Here is an 18,409-nt window from a genome sequence, read left to right as displayed (position 1 = left end):
CCCCTCCCAGTCCCCGTGTCCCCCATCTCAAGGCTGGTTTTCCCGTCATTCACTGAGAAGATTGAGCTAAACGCTCCTGGGGACCCCTCTCAAGGCCTTTCACCCTCTAAGAATTAGTGCCTTTTCTTTCCGAGGAGTTTTATTCTCACCAGATCTTTTTCTGCTGTTCTACATAAGTGTTCTCTCTCTACACACACACACACACACAGCAGTGAAATAGCCCCAAAAGCCAGTCATTAAGCTAGAGAAATGACCAGGGAGCCGCCATATGCAGACGCTTTGCAACAGGGTGTTTGGGGGGGAGGGGGGATGCCTGTCTATTTAGCACCACCAAAGGACGGGGGAAATGAAGTGATTCATCAGGGGACAGATCGCTTCTACGAGTCTGTGCAACAACTTGGTAAACAAGAAACCCGGCTGTTCACTGAGCACCATTCCTCCTAGCAGATGGAAGAAAAGACAGAGCCCAAAAGACAAGAAAACACCTTCCTGGGACCTGAACAAAGCGATTCATTCACATTCCACTCATATTCCACACAAGGGACAGAAAGACTTCACGCCCTGACATGGGTGGGTACTCCCCTGGAGTCACTCTCCCACCCTGGACAGCCTTAGAAGCAACTCCTGCCCCCACGGGTGCTCACCACGAGGCCTAAAGTCCCCAGTGGATGCTTGTGGCGGCCCCAAGCAAGGACCAGGGTCCCACAACTGGCTGGTCACATTCTCGTAATTGTCAGTCATGAGGCGTGAGTACAGCAGGTCAGATGCCGTGAGCCCCATTTCCTCAGTGAGCAAACTGATATGGGGGTCCAGTGCCAAGATCAGACCTCTGAGCTTTACCTGGAGGTGCTCCTGCCTCTGCCTTCAGATCCCTTCTTCCATTCTACCCCAAGAAAGCATATGGGTCTCAGCTTCCCACCATGAACCTCCCTGCACCCCTCCGGTCCACCCCTCTAGATCACATGTTCCCAGAGGGCATGTGCCACCCACCCTCAGTTGGCAGCAGCACAGAGCGGTCTTGGTTTGGGTGCAGGAGAGGATTCTGAAGAGAGCTGGTGCTCAGCATCGCCCCTGGAGCTGGGAAACTCACCTGGCACCACTCCAAGCCACCGCACAGGACTATTTCCGGTGGTGAGAGAGGCCAGAAGGAACAGTTGGAAGAAAATTTCAGGTGATTCAGAAACACGGGCTCGGGAAGAAGCCCTGATTTTCCAAAATCTTTCTCCAGCTTGGCTTTCCACCATAACCCAAGGTTCTGATCAAAAGGACCTTGACATTTTTGGAAGCACCGGCCTGAGAGTACATTCCAGTAAGCTCCCAGATTATTCTCACAAGCTTTCAAGAGGGAAGAGTGTGGACTTAGAATGAGCCCTTCAGAGGGAAGCTGAGAAAGTGTCCAGTGCCCTGCCCAAGGTTACTAGAGGGGCAGGGAGGACACCCCCGGGGCAGGCTGGTTAGGCACACAGACCAGGTGATAGGAGACCAGAATCCAGACACTCTTTGAGGTCTCACTTTTAAAAGTTAAGTTCATGGATATTCTTCCCACAGACCCTGTGGACTCCTTTTAGGCTTCATGTTTCTATAAGGACCAATGAACCAGCACAAGCAAACATCCAGAATTTTCTCTCTGGAGATCAAACTTGTCACCAAAACCAGGGCTCGATCCTGACAAGTGCAGGTTTCAGGGGTGGGTAATTGGGGTAAGTCACAGTCTCGGTACTGGGACAAGTCCCTCTTCCCACCTCTGGGGCTTAGCAAACCCCAGGAGACACAAGTGAACTTTAGCAGGTGACGAATGGGAGCCCTCCCCAGGGGCAGAGAAGGGGGCCAGACCCCCGGAGCAAAGATTCCCCATCTTTCCACCACCACCACCCCAAGGGACCACATGGGCCCATAGACCAGTGTTGAAACCCATTGTGTGAAGCCACAGAACCTTTCCCAGGGCCCAGCAGCAAAGTTCTGCCTCTGGCCATGGGAAGTATCTGCTGGGAACTCAGGAGAGCTTGGTTCTAGCTCCAGGCCTTTGGCTGGCTGTCTCTGGAATGAATGTGGTGGTCCAGATCCTTGCTCCCCTGAACCGGAGGAGCTCCCACCTCCCAGAGTCCGTGAGCAGAGACACTGTCACGCCCCCCACGCTGACCTCCCCACTCTGGGTTCTCTGCCACAGGCATCACAGTGGACAAGTCTGGACTCATCTACTTCGTGGATGGCACCATGATCCGCCGCATTGATCAGAATGGGATCATCTCCACCCTGCTGGGCTCCAATGACCTCACCTCGGCGCGGCCCCTCAGCTGTGACTCAGTCATGGACATTTCTCAGGTAAGTAGAGTGGGCCAAGCAGGAGGGGGCATGCAGCTCTGTGCACCCCGAGTTCACCATGAGTTATGAAGGGGTGATGGGGAGACTTGGAGAAGGGGTGAAGTGTGGCCAGGAGGCCTGAAAGGCAGTAACCCCCCATGGCAGGGCTGAACCTCAGGCCTGAAGTGCCCTCTTTCTTATGGTTTGGGCCATATCCCATGGTGCTCAGGGCTTGCTCCTGGCTCTGTGCTCAGTGATTACTCCTGGCAGGCTCGGGGGACCCTGTGCTGTGCCAGAGTCAACCCTGGTCCCCTCCTCACAAAGCAAGTGTCCTACCCACTGTTCATTGCTCTGAGACCTGAGCTTCCTCTCTGAAGACACAGATACTGACCCACTGTCCTGAACCACATGAGTTCAGGATCTCTGCCATTTGCCCTGGAACCAGGCCACTTGCACCTTCAGTATGTGCTCGTGAGTCTCTGATGAATGGATCGAGTGCACTTTGTCACTCCCAGGTTGGGTAACCTTCAAGAGTGTCAGGAAGGGAACTCTGGGCCTCATGTGGTAGATCTGTACAGTGGAAATGATTGGCTACAGTCTGGCGAGGCTTCTGTGTTGAGAATAAGTGGGCAGTGTGCCAGGGCGCAGGGCACTGCCAAGCACATAGGAGGGAGAGTCCCCAGGCCCCGTCCCACCTTCACAGAGGGCGACATTGGCACCAAACTTGGGTGGTTCAGCAAGGGTTTCTGTTGATGAGAAAGCAGTGAGACATTTCACACAGAGGGGAGATGAATTCTCAGCTCCGAGGGCTGCGGCCACTGCAGACAGGCATCATCGCCCTTTGCCCAGGCGCCAAGATCCCCCTGCAGGGTGTTCTGTGATGGCCGCTGTAGGAACAGACTTGTGGTTCCCTGGCACCCAAGAGTAGATCTTTTATTGTGTTTGTTTTGAGTATCACACCTGGTGATGCTCGGAGGTAACTCCTGGCTCTGTACTCAAAAATTGCTCTTGGAAGTTCTGGGGGTTGCTGGGCATTGAACCCAGGTTGGCCACATGCAAGGCAAGAGGCCCTTCCCACTGCACTATCTCTCTGACCCACGAGTAGATCCTGTCTGTCCCGAGTTACAGAAAGAGATCGAGACTTGGTGCAAGACACATTACTTATAAATGCAAAGTCTTCTTCTAGGTCCCATCAGATATGGGGGTATGAACACTTTTAAATAAAATCATGGACATAAATTTCCCAGCCCAGATTAAATACCAGTTCTCTTTGTAATTTATTTTTTAAAAAAGCTTTCTTACACACTATCTACTTTGAGTCTTATGACTACTACTTGTGCAATATTTATTTATTACCTCTTAGAGCTGGAGCAATAGTACAATGTTTGCCTTGCAGGCGACCAAATCTGAGTTCAATCTCCAGCACCACATCTGGTCCCCAAAACCCTGCTGGTGGTGATCCCTGAGCATTGCTGAGTATGGCCCCCAAACAAACAAACAAAAATTTTGATTACTTCCTTTCGCATATGGGAAAAGAAGTTCAAGGATATTACAGGGGTAAGACCTTGCACACAACCAACGCAGGTTCAATCCCTGGGACCCCATGTAGCCCCCCAAGCCCCACAAGAATCTCTGAGCACAGAGCCAGGGGTTAGCCCTGAGCACCACTGGTGTGGCCCCCAAATCAAATCAAACCAAAAAAGGACCTAAGAAGTTTGCACCTAGAGTCACTGTGAAGCGGAACTAGGAGGAGAGACTCTGACCCGAAGCCTCGCTGTCCCTGCCATTCTGGCTCTGAGACATGATCACCTTGGATGTTTTCTGAGAGGCATAGAGCTCAGGATAGGGGGTGCTTGTCCCCTCCTGGGGTCCCCCAGGAACGCAGCAGGCCCCGCCCATCCTGGAGATGGGAGCCAAGGTCTCTGCAGGTGGGGCACCCAGTGGGATCTGGAGCCTTGGGAGTTGCTGACTGGGAGGACAGACCCCAGGCACTGGTCCTGCTCCAGGACTGCTGGTGTCTGGGACCCAGGGGCAGAGCCCACCACAGTCAGCTTCATCCCAGCAAGCTCCCTCTTATGTCCCTCAGTTACTGTGTATCCATTAGGTACAGTAATTTCTTCTAAGTGACAGGTAGCAGAGTCCAAAAACAGGCCCCCGGGGCATCGGATAGGATGCATTAGATGGGTTTTGGGAAACTGAAAATCCCTGCCACTCTCAGGGTAAACTGTGTTCTTTTCTTTTTCTTTTTTTTTTTTTATTTTTATTGAAACGCCATGAGGTACAGTTATAGACTTACAAATTTTTGTGCTTGGGTTTCAGTTATACAATGATCGAGTACCCATCCCTTCACCAGTGCCCATTTTCCACCACCACAGGTCCCAGTATCCCTCCCACCCCCCATCCCCTCCATCCCACCCCGCCTCTGTGGCAGGGCATTCCCTTTTGTTCTCTCTCTCCTTTTGGTTGTTGTGGTTTGCAAAAGAGGCATTGAGTGGCAATCATGTTTGGTCTATAGTCTACTTTCAACATGCATCTCCCATCCTGGGAGGATCCTCCCAACACCCTTTATTTGGTGCTCCTTTCTCTGTCTGAGCTGCCTTTTCCCCTAGCATGTGGGCTGGCTTCCAAGCCATGGAATAAACCTTCTGGTACTTATCTTGGCTATTCTTGGGTGTTAGTCTCCTATTTTGTTACTTTATATTCCCCCAGATGAATGCAATCTTTCTATGTCTATCCCTCTCTTTCTGACTCATTTCACTTAGCATGATACTCTCCATGTCTATCCATTTATAAGCAAGGTTCGTGACTTCATCTCTCCTGACAGCTGCACAGTATTCCATTGTGTAGATGAACCAAATTCTCTTTAACCAGTCATCTGTTCTTGGGCACTCAGGTTTTTTCCAGATTCTAGCTATTGTAAACAGTGCTGCAATGAACAAACAAGTGTAGATGTCACTTCGGCTATACCTGGAAATATAAACCGTGTTTTTGATGCAGCTGAAGGCACAGGTTCTGCTGAGGGCCAGAGCGCAGATGTATGAAACCACTGCACTATCTCTTTTGTCCTGTGGGGACAAAAGTGTCCAGGTCCAGTGAGACTTCCAAATACAGGGCTGAGGGGCTAGAGCGATAACACAGCTGGTAGGGCATTTGCCTTGCCTGCAGCCGACCTGGGTTCGAATTCCAGCATCCCATATGGTCCCCCAAGCACTGCCAGGAGTGATTCCTGAGTGCAGAGCCAGGAGGAACCCCTGAGCATCGCTGGGTGTGACCCAGAAACAAACAAACAAAAAAAAAACAAAACAGGGCTGAGGACTGCCCTCAGAGGATACTAGAAAGAGCCCGCAGGCCCTCCAGCCCTGGACACTCCCCCTCGCTGGTGGGTGCTCAGGGCTTTTCCCTTTTCACCAGATGGCTCACAAGCCATCCCGTGAGCCTTTAGAATCCATGAGAAGTTCAGAATTACAACGAGGAAAATGTGCAATTCCGTGCCCGTACAGGTAACAGTTCCTTGTATCTGCCTCAAATTTTTCCCTCTCCTGCAGCCCCAGTGTGTCTGATTGACCTTGGTCTTTCTCCCCAGTTGGGATCACGCTGTGCTTCCAGATTTGTAGCCTGATCTCACCCCTGCATACATAACAACCATCTCCCCGTGCCATTAAATACCCATCTATAATAGCACTTTTAATGGTTCCACACAGTATTCGAGCATGCGGGCAGACTGAATGTCGTGGAATTCATTTATCCCATTTCCCGTCTTGGGCTGGCATTTGAGGCGGTTCCATTTTTTTTCCAGCGTGATTAAAATTGGCTGTGACAGACATCCCTGTGGACAGTGATGCTCAAGAGTAAATTTCTGGAAGGGACATTTCTTAGCTAAAGATAGCCCCGTGTTTAAATAGCCCCAAATTAATCCGAATGTCACGGTCTATAGGGGGCTCGGGGCCTTTAGTGAGTCCTTGGAGGGAACTGGAGAAAGGAGAAAGGGGGGTCACAAATCAGCGATGTCAGTGTAGCTGGGACCTTTGGGGACACACTTAGCAGAAAGGGTCCCTTAATGCCAAACCCCCTTGGTGGAGCACACCCAAGGGTGCAGCTGATACAGCTCTGGCCTCAGAGCCTGCCAGGAGGTCACTATAATCTGGTTCAGCTTCCCAGCTTGGCTCAGAAAAGACTAAAGCCTGGGGTCCAGGACTCAGAACTCCTAGAGCCCACTGCCTGGAGGACCTACAGTCTGAGGTCCCAGACCTCTCTCCAGCCTGGTTTCCCAGCCTGGTTAGCACAGACTCCGTCTCCAGTGGCTGGGGGAGGCCTGTCCTCCGACAGCTGCCTGGAGAGGCCTGCTTTCTGGCTGCACTGCAGAAAAGCAGCTCCACGCTCACTCGAGAGTCACTGAGGAAACGTTAGGAACCGTGCCCGGGTCCCACACCTGGCGGTCTGGTTTAATGGCCTGCAGTGGGGCTTAAGCACTGATGCCTCCCAAGATACCCACAGGGTCTACGAGAGAGCTGCCAGGTTTGAAACTCCCTGGGCCTGGCTAGAGTCACGACGGCGTTGTCCTGCAGCCCCAGAGCCTTGCCAGTGCCAGCCCAAGAATTCCAAGAATTAAGGGTCCATCTTTCAGACCTGTCTTTCCTCGGCCTCTCCACACCTCCCTGCTCTGCCTCCAAAATCCACGTGCCTTTTCCTGCCCTCCCCATAATGAGCTCGGTGGCCACACTTAACGTGGCCTTAGCTGCTGCTGCTGCTGCTGCTGCCTGCGCACTTTCTGTGGATTGGATACACTGTGTGGTCACAGTTCCTACTTCACAGATGAGGGCACTGAGGCTCGGAAAGGCAAGGTCACTTCCCCCAGTCAGGGGGCTGGATCCCAGCCCAGTCCTGTCGGAATCCCAAGTTCATCCGCTGACCCACTGATTTTTGGCTTGATTGCTGTCAGTTTTTTGGTTATCCCCTTCTTTTGCATTTGGTGTGTCTAATGGAGTCCATCAGCTCTCTCAGGGGAGGCTCCTGTGGTTTCACTGTGTTGGTGGGGGTGTGGGCTGAAGTCATGGCTAGTGGCAGGTTTCTGCATGACTGAGAGAGGTCTCGACTGAAGACACTTGAGACAGTGATCGTGAGTGGTGGGCACCCGGACAGGCATTTGAGTGTTCATGTCTCCATTGGCAGGTTCGCCTGGAGTGGCCCACAGACCTAGCCATCAGTCCCATGGACAACTCCCTCTACGTCCTCGACAACAACGTGGTCCTGCAAATCTCTGAAAACCACCAGGTGCGCATCGTGGCTGGGAGGCCCATGCACTGCCAGGTTCCCGGCATCGACCACTTCTTGCTGAGCAAGGTGGCCATCCACGCCACCCTGGAGTCAGCCACTGCAGTGGCTGTCTCTCACAATGGGGTCCTGTACATTGCCGAGACTGATGAGAAGAAGATCAACCGCATCCGGCAGGTCACCACTAACGGGGAGATCTCGCTGGTGGCCGGGGCTCCGAGTGGCTGTGACTGTAAGAATGACGCCAACTGTGACTGTTTCTCTGGAGACGATGGTTATGCCAAGGACGCGAAGCTCAACACCCCATCCTCCCTGGCTGTGTGTGCTGATGGTGAGCTGTATGTGGCAGACCTTGGGAATATCCGAATCCGGTTTATCAGGAAGAACAAGCCTTTCCTCAACACCCAGAATATGTATGAGCTGTCTTCACCCATCGACCAGGAGCTTTACCTGTTTGATACCAATGGCAGGCACCTCTATACCCAAAGCCTGCCCACAGGTGATTACCTGTACAACTTCACCTACACCGGCGAGGGTGACGTCACACTCATCACCGACAACAACGGCAACATGGTGAACATCCGGCGAGACTCCACCGGCATGCCCCTCTGGCTCGTGGTCCCAGACGGCCAGGTGTACTGGGTGACCATGGGCACCAACAGTGCACTCAGGAGTGTGACCACACAAGGACACGAGTTGGCCATGATGACCTACCATGGCAACTCAGGTCTTCTGGCAGCCAAAAGCAATGAAAATGGGTGGACGACGTTTTATGAGTAAGTATGAGACAAAGCCATCGGTGCTCTGTGTTGGGAGATGCACATGGGCCTAGAGGTGAATTGATGACATGTTGGTGCCTTGTGCGCATTGTATACTTGACTATGGTAGGCTTGAGGTCTATGAACCAGAGATCTCTCATACTCATATTCCACATCATTGCTCCGAGGAAGGATTCTGGGCTAGTAGAAAAGACAAGAGCTCTTGAGTCAGCATTCTTGAGCTTGCTCCAGCTTGCCAAGAACTGACTTTCTCTCTCCGGGCCTCAGTTTCCACCCCTGTAATGTGGAAGCATTGAGACCCTGCCCAGCAGAGCTCAGGCAGGCGATGTAGATGAAGACTTCTTAGAAACCGCTTCATGCAACCACCCCAGAAATATGGTGAGAAGGAGTTCTATGTGGATGATTTTTCCGGATAATCAATCAAAGGCCACATCTTCGGGTGGTTTTTCAAAGTTAAATAGATTGTGGGTATGATTTGAAAATGGAGAAAGTTTTAATACCTAAAAAAAAATTTTTAAATTTGAATATTTAAAGAAAAATAAGGTTTTGACCAAATATCTCCAGGAGTTGTCCCAGGGCTCTTAAGGGGAACTGAGGAGACCACCCCTCATGAAATACATTTTAAAAATATTTTGTGACTAGAACTTATGAGTGTTTTTGCTTGTTCCCTTCTCAAACACAATATGTAGACATAAGTAGTCAAACTTTTCTCTCTTTCTCTATCCGGCTTTGGGGCGTCTCCCAGCTTCATGCTCAGGTGCCCATGTGGTGCTGGGGACGAAACCCAGCTGTCCTGTATGCAAAGCCTGTGTACTAGTCCCCCGAGTCATGTCCCTTGCCGGTGAGCTGTAATCCGAGAAGACTGTAACACCACTTCTTCGGTTTAGAGTTTTAGCTGCTTTGTGAACTTAGCCCTGTTCCAGACAACTCACAATACTATATTAGCCACTGATAAATTCTGGGAGGTGAGAAAGAACCCAGGCTTCCTGAGCTAGAAAATGCATTACTGCTTTTCATCCTTATCACAGTGCTGAAAGGTGGCGGATATACAGCATCTCTTTTACAAGACACAGAAACTGAGGCCACAGCTTGTTGGTCCACTGTTCGGCAGTGATGCCTGGCCATCCTGGGACCACAGCCAAATCCGTCTGGGGCTGGAGCTCACAGTTATTCAGCTCGGACCCACCGCCCCTTGGCTTGTTCGAACTTAGATCCTTGAGTCGAAAGTTCTTTCAAGCATGATCGAACCCCTTTCTCACAGTGCTCGAATCCAAAGGGAAAAAAAAAGATGTGTAATAGATTTTTTAAATACAGTTTGCCCCCAGAATGTCACAGCAATTTTAGAGTTCGTTGGTTAAGTCCCTTTCTCTAAACAAGGACCTCATTAATTGCACAGAAAAGACAACAATCCAGGAAAAATGGCAATTATCTTGATTAACTCATTGAAATGGAGATACACTAAATAATTCACCCCCATTTGCCCAGCAGGAATCTCTTGTATGTTATTTGGTCAATACAGGAAGCTCTGTCAAAGCCAATTATAGGTGCACTCAGTGGATTCTAGGGTCACCCCTCAGTTCCAAACTCCATGTACACATTCACGACTTCCAGTCAGTCCTGACATCTCATCAGTTCTTCTGAAAAGGATCTGTCCCCCTGCACACACTCCCTGTCTTTCCTTGGTGGCCTTTGCATCAGTGATTTTTATAAAAAGGCTTTTGGAACAGCAAAGTGTCCATTAATAATAGAGCCCGGGAATGGGAGATGAAATGAGAAGCTCCCTTTACTTGAGATCTGACAGCATTCCAGGCTCTTTCTTTTCATCATCGCTGCCACCTCAGATGGCCAGTGTTAGCCTCCACAATTTTCACAGATGAACAAACTAACGCCCAGAGAGTTAAGTAGCAAGTCTAAAGTCAGACAGTGAATAGAGCAGAACCAGAACACTCTCCTGAAAGTACGATGACTAGTGACTGAGGCGGTAGTACAGCGGGCAGCACGCTCACCTTATACAGGTAAAACATCGGTTTGATCCCCGCCTCCCATATGGTTCCCCATGCACTGCCCAGAGTGATTGATTCCTGAGCACAGAGCCAGGAGGAGTCACCCTTGAGTATCACTGGGTTTGCCAGATACCCCCGCCCCTACAAAAAAAAAAAATTTTTTTAAACCCTAATGACTAGGGTTCATCTTCCTCTTTCTGACATCTGTGTGGGAGGGATTCAAATATGTGTTCTGTATCACTTAGCCTTTGGGCTAAGATCCAGTGTAGTACCTGTTCTTATCCATTGAATCTCTGATACATTATACTAAGCGTGCAGAGTTTTTGTTAGATGTATCAAATAATCAATTAAGATGAAATCACACATCTAACATAAACACACACCTGGAAGCACCTTGCCTTAAAGTGTTCCCAGTTCTGAGGAATCCAGGTTGCTTTCCTTCCTGTACCCAGAGGGTACGTGATGCTGACCTCATGGCCCATGTGGAGTCACTGCACTTAGAAGGGCTTTCTGGGAAGATGATGACATGGCTTAAAATATGGATCAAGGAGCAGGAGACTGGCAGCCAAGAGGGCCTGGACTGATGACTTCTCGCGCTGTAGCTGTCCCTGTGCCCCGCCCTGCCATTGCTGTCTTTGTGCCTCCGTGAGCTCCTTTGTCTCCCCAGCATCAGGCTTGCTGCGTACTAGGAGCTCAGGAGATGCCGCATGGACGACTATACAGTCGGGTGGGAGTGGATATTTTGAAAAAGGGGAAGAAAGGGGCTGGAGCAATAGTAAATGGATGAGGTGTTTGTTTGCATGCGGCTGACACAGGTTCAATCCCTGACACTCCATATGGTCCCCCTCAAGCACTGCCTGGAGTGCTTGCTGAGCACAGAGTCAGGAGTAAGCTCCTAGCACTGCTGGGTGGAACCCAAAACCCAAAACAAAAGGTGACGAAGAAGATGCTGTCCTGAGAAGACCACTGCATTCAAATCCCAGCTAAGCCAGGGCTCCTAGTACAAAATAGAATTCTAGGGTTGGTTTCCGGGTATCAGAGCCAGAATGAACACTCCCGGAGCCAGAGAAGGACTCATCTATTTTCCTCGCTCTCTGGGCTCATGGAATAGCAACTGGTCAAATGAAGAAATAGCCAACTCCTGGGGAGGAAGACAAGATGTGAGCCCTGGCTTAGCTGGGAAGGCTGGCCGGCTTACACAGTCTGTGAGCACACTTTCGGGAGTAGAGAGCCTCGGGAGCTATGGAGACTGGAAGAGTCTACACCCTCTTCAGGAGTTTTCTCTGAAAACCCACCAGGAATTTACAGCGAAGGCCCTAGAAGGATCTGAGAGACCATTGCTAGGACACAGACGGCTCCCTGCTCTGCCCAGGCCCTTCTTGCCTGTCTCCCAGAAAACCAGAGTTTTCCTCTGTAGAAAGCAGGGCCACTGGCGTGATCCCGCGTAGGCACTGGGAAAATCCGTGTCAGCTGAACAAAGAAAGGAAAAATCTTTTTTCATTTTGCAGGGAGAGGAACACAGCTATGTCACGGGCCCAGAATTAAGGCCTGAGGGGGGGTGGAGCCACACTCTGTCGAAGACTGAGGCTTCCTCCCCGACTCCCACACATTAGCTCAGAGGCCAAACCTAATGATGGAGAGCAGAGCATTGCTGGGAAGGAGCCCGGAATGGGTGAGAGCTTGGAACAAGCCTCCCTGAGACACGGTGCAGAGAAGTGCCTGCCCCAGCTATGACCCTGCAGACCCCGGGAACACCCACACGCCTGTATTGCCTGAACTCGGCCAGGACTGTCATCCTCACCACCACTGCTGTGTGGACCGTGTGTGTGTGTGTGTGTGTGTGTGTGTGTGTGTGTGTGTGGTGGGTGGGCATCAGAAACTCTGACAAACCAATTTCATGCCCTAGACACAAGGTACAGTGTTGCTAGAGGAGCATGAAGTTTGTGATGCACAAAAGTTAACCATCAAAACAAATTTTGAAGCCAGCCTGAATCTGAAGTTAATTCAATGCCCTTACTCAAGTCTTCAAAAAGGAAATTCATACTCGTTCCCAGACATATAATTTGTCCTGTTTGTTTCTACTGTGCTGCACAGGATGTGTCTCTTGATTTTTTTTCTTCTTTTTGGGGGGTAGGGAGAGTGGAGTGATTAAGCCACACTCAGCAGTGCTCAGGGCTCACCCCTGGCTATCAAACCCAGATCAGCCATGTACAAGGCCAACACCTTAACCCCTGCGCTATCTCTCCAGCCCAGATATCACTCTTTCAATTGAACTTTCGGAAAAGCAAGGAAAATCCCCATAGTCTCAAGAGACAAAAGAATCATCAGTCCCCTCAGGACAGAGATGTCCAAACTGTCTTATACTTCATTTAGAATTGTTATACTTATGTTAAAGACACCAAAGGAAAAGGCAAACAAGATTTCAAATCAGGTGATTAAGCAGAGAAAACTGTAAGAGAATCAGATGGAAAATCTCAAAACGAAAACCTTAGTGACAGGGATGAGGAATGCCTTTGGTAGGCTTAGCAGTAGGGTTAGCGGGCCTGAAAGAAGGCAGCCTGAGGAAATGAAACTGAAACACAGAGAATGAGAGTGAAAACTATAGACCAGGGCATGCATGAGTCACAGACACTATCAACTGATCAATGTACATGTGTCTGAAATATAGAAGAGGGAAAAATAGGGCAGGGAAATATTTAAGAAAATACCACTCTAGCACTGTCCTCCCATTGTTCGTTGATTTGCTTGAGTGGGCACCAGTAACGTCTCCTTTGTGAGACTTGTTGTTACTGTTTTCGGCGTAGTGAAATACGCCAGGGGGAGCTTGCCAGGCTCTGCCATGTGGGAGGGATACTCTCAGTAGTTTGCTGGGCTCTCCGAAAGGGACAGAGGAATCGAACCCGGGTTGGCCATGTGCAAAGCAAATGCTGTGCTATCACTCCAGCCCTTTAAGAAAATAATGTTCAATAATTATAATTAATGACAGACACCAAACCACAGATAATCAAAAGCTCGCAAAACACCAAATAGGATACACTGAGCAGAAATGTAGACATATAGTATTCAAACTGCTGAATGCAGAAGAAAAGGAGAAAAGGAATGGGATGGAGAGAGAGAGATTATAAGGAGGGGCAATAATTGGTAAATTATAACCTATTTTTTTTAAATGACTGGAGAAATAGGACAGGGAAGAAGGCAATTGCCTTGTGTGCAGCTGACCCCAGTTCTGTCCCTGATACCAGCTGTGGCTTCCTGAGCCCTGCTAGGGGTGACCCCTGAGCACTTCCAGGTATGGCCCAACTCCCCCACCCTTATCCTCACACACAAAAGAGCACCGAGAAAACTAACTCCTCGACTCAGGGGAAACTATTGTGGTTATCTGTGGAAAGAAGCGGCGTCAGAGTAATAGGTTGAGGGGTCTTTGCATGGTAGGAGGGCACTGGAACTTTAGTGAATGTGGTGAATCCTATACACAGACAAGTATCAAACTATATCTATGACATATTATAATAGCATAAACTAATCTGTTCTGTGTGAAAGTAATCACATAGAACATGTCTTTTAAATCACATATGTTTTTTAAATCTAAATATGTTTTTTAAATCACAATTTCTCATTAGAAAACAACTAAAAGGCAGAAATGGTGAAATTTTAAAACTGTCAACCTAGGATTCTATACCCAGAAAAAGTACTTTCAAGTGGAGAAATGTTGCATAGGTACAAGAAGGGATAGAGCGCCAAGAAAAGATGGAGGGGAAAGCAGGCACTAAAATAGGCTAACAGTAGCACCCAGAGGCTGATGGGGTGCTGCCACTGACTCCCCATTCAGTAGAAGCTGTAGACGCGGGTCAGGGAAGCCACTAGCAAAAATATAGTACCACCAGAAATTGGAGGTTAAAAAAAAAAATCTCTCCCGACCTCCATAGTCTCTTATCGGAATCTATCATTGTTGGACTCAGCCAGTACCAAGTCAGCGAGAAAGCCCAGGAAAGCCGGCTGTGGCATCTGCTCCTCTGGGGACAGAGGCAGAGGAGGGCTCTGAGGAGAAGCCAGGAGAGCCAGCTCAGGCACGGGCTCTGTGACATGATGTGCTCGATGAGCAGAGCCAGGGCCCAGTCCCGGGTCTAGATGAATCTCTAAGTGCTTTCCATCAACTGCACATCCTCACGGAAACCATTGTGAGCAAGACTGGCAGGGTACCAGAGCCCAGCTCAGAAATCCTGACAGCCCAAATTCACCATTGGACTCCATCCTATAGAAAACTGAAGCATGGAGGGCCGGGGCGATAGCACAGTGAGTAAGGCAATTCGCCTTGCACTCAGCCAACCTAAGTTCCATCCCCAACACCTCATATGGTCCCCTGAGTTGCTCCAGGAGTGATCCCTGAGCCCAGAGCTAGGAGTAAACTCTGAGAACCCCTTTGTAAACACCTCCCCAAGAAAAGGAAAAAGAGAAAGAGGAGGAGGAAGAGGAAGGGAGAATAAGAAGATAGGAACACACACAGTTCTGCAAGGTTGTTTTGGGGATTTTATTTGTTATTGGGCTGGAGTGATAGCACAGCGGTAGGGCGTTTGCCTTGCATGCAGCCAACATGGCCGACCCGAGTTCGATTCCTCCGCCCCTCTCGGAGAGCCCAGCAAGCTACCGAGAGTATCTCGCCCGCACGGCAGAGCCTGGCAAGCTCCCCGTGATGTATTCGATATGCCAAACACAGTAACAACAAAGTCTTACAATGGAGACGTTACTGGGCCCGCTCGAGAAAATCGAGGAACAACGGGAGGACAGTGACAGTGACAGTTGTTGTTCTTATTGTTGTTGTCCTTGTTTTTGTTTCTGGTTTTTGTTCTTGTTTTTTTCTGACAGAAGCACTGAAAACACTCTGGATCTGATAGTCTGGGAGGCGTTAATGAGACCCCGCAACTACTGGTGTAACCTCTAATTATTCACAGGGGGTCATTCCATTTTTTCTTGTTGATGAATATGATTCTGTCTGAAATAATCCTAGTTGAAGGTCATAAAAATCACACCTCTGTTTTCCAACCAAAAAAACCACAATGAGCAAAAGTTAGTACCAGAGAAGCACTGTGTCATTTTTCTCACTTGAGGTGTGAAGTATTGAGTGTGAAGTAGAAAGCTTTGCAGTGTGAGTGAGGCCATCCTCAGCAGGCCACTTAGGAGACTCAAGTTCACCACAACTAGATGAATCTTTTATGTGATTTCTTTACACATGCTTTAGAGATGCTTCAGAAAAATAGAGTGAGGGAAAGTCAGTGGAAGAAAATAAATGAAAAGCCCATCACTGGCCATCACTGTCACCACCACCCCCCACCCAAACAGAAACTCAGCCTCACTCCACAGTCCACTGCAGTGGTAGTAGAGAAAACGGGCAGCCTTGACTCAGTTCTGATTTCCAAACGCATTTTCTTCTTGAACATCTCTAGTGATGAACACAAAGATTATGGTATTCTTTATGCATCATTCTTAGGGAAATGGGAGAAGCCCCTTAGCTCAGAGAGACCTGACTTTGAATCAGGATACCCAGAGATCAACCTTGTAGTCTTAGGTGAGTTAGTTTTTCTTGCTGAGTCTCAAGCTCAGCATGTATGAGGCAGTTACATAAATGTTAAGGTTAGGGGACAGCTACCCCCGACAGTAGATGCAAGCATATTGCTGAGCACCTAACTGGTGGCTTATCAGTAGAATGCATTTCCCTTCCTTGTATCCACGGAGAGGTTAAAAAAATTCCAAAAGGAAAAAGTGGTGGAGTTCTCAGTTATCCTCAGGTTATACCTTGGGGAAAAAAAACAACAGTAGCATTGTACAGGAAGATAGTTCAAGCCAGGCACTGGGCCTTGAGTTCAAGCTCCAGTTCTGCCATCCCAGACACCACCAGCATGCTTTTGTGGCCCCCCAAATACTGCTTGGGCTTGTACCAATGCCAAGAGTGGTCTCTGCGCACCCCAAGGACTTCAGGGGACTGCCTCTTTCTTTTAAAAAAATAGATATAGGATATTACTATTTTTTTATCTTTATGACTGGAGCGATAGCACATCGGTAGGGCGTTTGCCTTGCACGCAGGCAACATGACCGACCCGAGTTCGATTCCTCTGCCCCTCTCGGAGAGCCTGGCAAGCTACCGAGAGTATCTCGCCCGCACGGCAGAGCCTGACAAGCCACCCGTGATGTATTCGATATGCCAGACACAGTAACAACAAGTCTCAAAATGGAGACATTACTGGGCCCGCTCGAGCAAATCGATGAACAATAGGAGGACAGTTTGTTGTTTGGTTACCTTTATAGTTTAACTATCTCAATCACCCAAGGATAGACCACGTGCCAGTACTCCTGTCAGCACCAAGAGTACGAATGATCCCCTGGGCCCCTGGTTCTAGTGAGAAGAGATAGTCAGTGAACAAGAAAACAAAGAAGAAATAAAGTGAAATGGCGGGGTGAGGTTGGGGAGAATGCAAGACTGTGAGAGAGAAGAGGGAAGCTGTCTGTTTCAGAGGATGGTCAGAGGTGGCCCTCTCCAAAGATAGCATCTCAACTAAGCTCTTGAGTTTTGTTTTTCCTTTATTAAAGCACAGTGGTTTACAAAGTTATGCATAGTTGAGTTTCAGACGTATACTACTGCAGCGCTGATCCCACCAGTGCTCACTTCCCTCCACCAATGCTTCCCTCTCATATCTCTCCCACCCCCACATCACCACCAGCCCCCGCCCACCCCCAACGCTGCCTCCAGCCTGCCCTCTTGACAGGCACCTTTCTAAGTTTGGTTGTTAAAGTTTGGGTCTCTTGATGTCAGTGTTGTTGACTCAGTGGTTTGGATATTTGACGCTGTCGTTCCTAACACCACCCTTGTACCTGACTCTCCTGACCTGTCGCCACCACTCATCTGTCTCTTCTCCCCCTCCCCACCACTCTTTCTTTCCTTCTTCTCTCTGTCTGTGACCAAGGTCGGTCCTTCTTGAAACCACTGCATGTCCTCATCCAGCTATTCTAAATACCATATGTAAGTGATGTCATCCTGTCTTTGTCCTTCTTCTGACTTGATTTAGCAAGGTGTCTTCCAGCTCCATCCATGTCTAAGCAAATGGCATGGTTTCATCATTCTTTACAGTTGTGTAGTATTCCACTGTGTATTATGCCACACCTTCACAATCCACTGATCTGTTGTTGATCTAAGATCTGAGTCTTAAGTGAAGCTAGCAAGGGACAGGCTTCCCTGAGAAAGGTATAGCATATGTGAGCACTCAAAGCCTGATCTGAGCTGAGCTCTGCACGTCTGGGTACAGGAGATGATGCCATGGAAGGCAGCCAGTACTGGTGGGGTAATGCTTATGGTGCTCGTGGAGAGAGAGGCCGGGAGAAACAGATCGTTCTACTTACAATCAGCCATGCACGTGTCGGGGCATCTGCTTGATTCCAGGCACTCTCAGTGACCCAGACAGAAGTCCCTTCCCACTGGGAGGTGACAGACTTCGAGGGCAGTCTCAGAGGGTCCTGCAGGCCCTAGGGAGACTCTGCATTTGTCTTTAAGTTAGTGATCTAAGAAGTGTCTCTAAGGGAAGTGCAAGTCTCATTTGATGTAGGAGAAAATAGGGAGGCTCCTTGGCTGATGTTTTGTAAGCTGCCTGAAGTGATTTGCCGAGGAGTTTTGATGGTGAGTGGGGAAAACAAAGCTAGAAGCCGGTCCCCTCGGCTCACCTTGCCGGTGCTACGGAGCCTGGTGCAAAGCCTAGAGCGTCTGGCATCAGTGGCTTTCTGTGGCAGACACCAACACCTTCCTGCTGGTTTTCTTGGTCAGTGTCACCCAGAAAGGCACAGAAACACCAGGCTAACCTGAGGGCTTTTATTCTCAAGACAGTGACTTCAGCAGGGAGGAATCTACCAGCATAGGCTGCAGAACAACTAGAGAGAGCTGGAGGACTGATTTTACTGCCAGAGGAAGGGATGTAACAACTTACACATATTCTCCTAATTTTTTTCAGGAAGCTCATAGGGACCCATAAGGGAGAACATGAGTATACACCATTGAGGATTATATTATGAGCA

General features: G+C 49.3%; 1 protein-coding gene across 2 annotated transcripts in view; it reads left to right on the top strand.

The window, feature by feature from the left end:
* TENM4 (teneurin transmembrane protein 4) overlaps nt 1-18,409 on the top strand; it is a 371,175-nt gene that overhangs the window by 315,009 nt on the left and 37,757 nt on the right. For both annotated transcript variants that reach the window (XM_056115823.1, XM_056115822.1), the window contains 2 exons: nt 2,168-2,322; nt 7,471-8,348. In XM_056115823.1, the coding sequence (XP_055971798.1) occupies nt 2,168-2,322; nt 7,471-8,348 (1,033 nt within the window). The remainder of the gene's footprint in view (nt 1-2,167; nt 2,323-7,470; nt 8,349-18,409) is intronic.

Source organism: Sorex fumeus, unplaced genomic scaffold (assembly GCF_029834395.1).
Source record: "Sorex fumeus unplaced genomic scaffold, SorFum_2.1 ptg000030l, whole genome shotgun sequence".
Lineage (NCBI taxonomy): Eukaryota > Metazoa > Chordata > Mammalia > Eulipotyphla > Soricidae > Sorex > Sorex fumeus.
Note: the sequence above shows the minus strand (reverse complement) of the source record. Positions and strands in the feature narration are given on the sequence as shown.